The sequence below is a fragment of the Protobothrops mucrosquamatus genome, unplaced genomic scaffold (genome assembly GCF_001527695.2).
Source record: "Protobothrops mucrosquamatus isolate PMUCROS unplaced genomic scaffold, P.Mucros_1.0 scaffold26931, whole genome shotgun sequence".
In the NCBI taxonomy this organism is placed as follows: domain Eukaryota; kingdom Metazoa; phylum Chordata; class Lepidosauria; order Squamata; family Viperidae; genus Protobothrops; species Protobothrops mucrosquamatus.
This window is the reverse complement of record NW_015412677.1, coordinates 289-1,841: the sequence shown is the minus strand read 5'-3', so window position 1 is coordinate 1,841 and position 1,553 is coordinate 289. Positions and strand designations below refer to the sequence as shown.

Below are 1,553 nucleotides of genomic sequence, written 5' to 3'. Positions count from 1 at the left end.
AAACTTGCCAAGGTTGAAAAACACTAGGCTGTAGGATTTCCAATTGGTTCCTTATTCTTCTTCCCTCGTCTTGCATCTTTTGCCCAACAATTAATTGCTTGGCCTCAGTTACCCAAACTAAGGCTCTGTGGCTAATTCTGAATAGTCCATTTAAAATTTTCTAAAATTCTTAAAAAAATAACGAGGTGTATAAAAAAAATATTTCCTCATGATTAGGTGGTGTGACTGGTTATTTATTTTTCACAAAAGATGCACCTCTGAGGTTATGTCTCTTATCCTGTGTGTTAATGGGTAAGGCCTCTTGTCATTTAGGTTACCCAAAGCACAAATCTTCATTGGGAATATTTTCATGAGTAATCAGTTATAAATAGAAATAAGATACTGAGGCTTTTTTGACAGGCTGGAACATTTGGCCAAAACCAATTGGATGAAATGTAAAAGTAAGCAGGCTTGCATTTAGATACCATAAAAATAAGCAGGGTGGCTATAATTGGCACTGGATCCTGCATCTAAAGACTTCTGTTTAGATAATGTGAGTCCTTGCTTAACAATGACAATGGCTCTTGCCATTGCAGTCATGTGACATTCTGCTTTATGACCGCATCACTTAGCAATGGAAAGTCCACTTCCAATTGCCATTGTAACCCAAGGATTATTTGTAGTTCATAACTTCGTTATAGGTAGTTATATGAAAAATAAATTCTTTAATATAGAAATAGAACATTGACTAACATATTTCTAACAGATTTTTTGTGACTGTTTTTTCTCTCTCCATCTTCTAGAGGAAAAAAAAAGGGAGAAATCTCCCACATAAGCAGGAGGATTACAGGCCGATAATAGATGGACAGTTCAATTATCAGGACATTCAGACTATTCCCAAAGGCAAAATCTTGACAGAGGAAGCCTTGACTCTTCTCAACAACCATCAGCGCTCTCCAGAGACATGGACTGCTGAGAAAATAGCAGAAAAATATTCTTTAGAACTGAAGGATGTGAATAACCTTTTAACATTCTTCATCCCATTCGTTATGGATTTCCTTCCTTACAAAGACCAGAAAACCCTGGACTCCAAATAAAAATTTCAAACAGAACTTGAGAGAGTTTGTCAGTGTTCAACCATAATTACATACCTACAATAATTCCTCCTCCCCATCAACCGAACTTATGCAGTTTCAGTAGTGTCTGCATTTTCTTTGGCATATCTATATCAGCAAACCAACCATATCATGGAGCTTTGAAGTGGCAGGTGGGAGAGGTGTGCCCACACCAACTCATGCAGTTTTCTTAAATATTCTAAAAATGTTGGCTGCCTTGTGGATGATGTGTTCCAAAGCACGTGTTCATTACTCAGAATTAGACGATAAAAATGCAGGTTCTTTGTACCTGATATTTTTCAGCTGAAGCTCTGTAGAAGCTTTTGCCCTAATAGCATTCTGCAAATAGCTTTCAAAACAGATTTGTATCTTCCTTCTGAAAAATTGCCAGTGCATTTCTGTAGTTCTTATATTTGGTCAACAAAGGAGTAAGCATACAAATGGGGAAGATTATATTTA

The 1,553-nt window shown here is 36.7% G+C and overlaps 1 protein-coding gene across 1 annotated transcript; it reads left to right on the top strand.

Moving 5' to 3' along the window:
- Positions 1-782: 782 nt before the first annotated feature.
- Positions 783-1,091, top strand: NDUFAF4 (NADH:ubiquinone oxidoreductase complex assembly factor 4; the record flags this gene model as incomplete). The annotated part of the gene is given in 1 exon segment (XM_015831231.1): positions 783-1,091. A coding segment is annotated over 1 exon segment (294 nt), but the record flags the coding sequence as incomplete, so codon positions are not given.
- Positions 1,092-1,553: the final 462 nt, after the last annotated feature.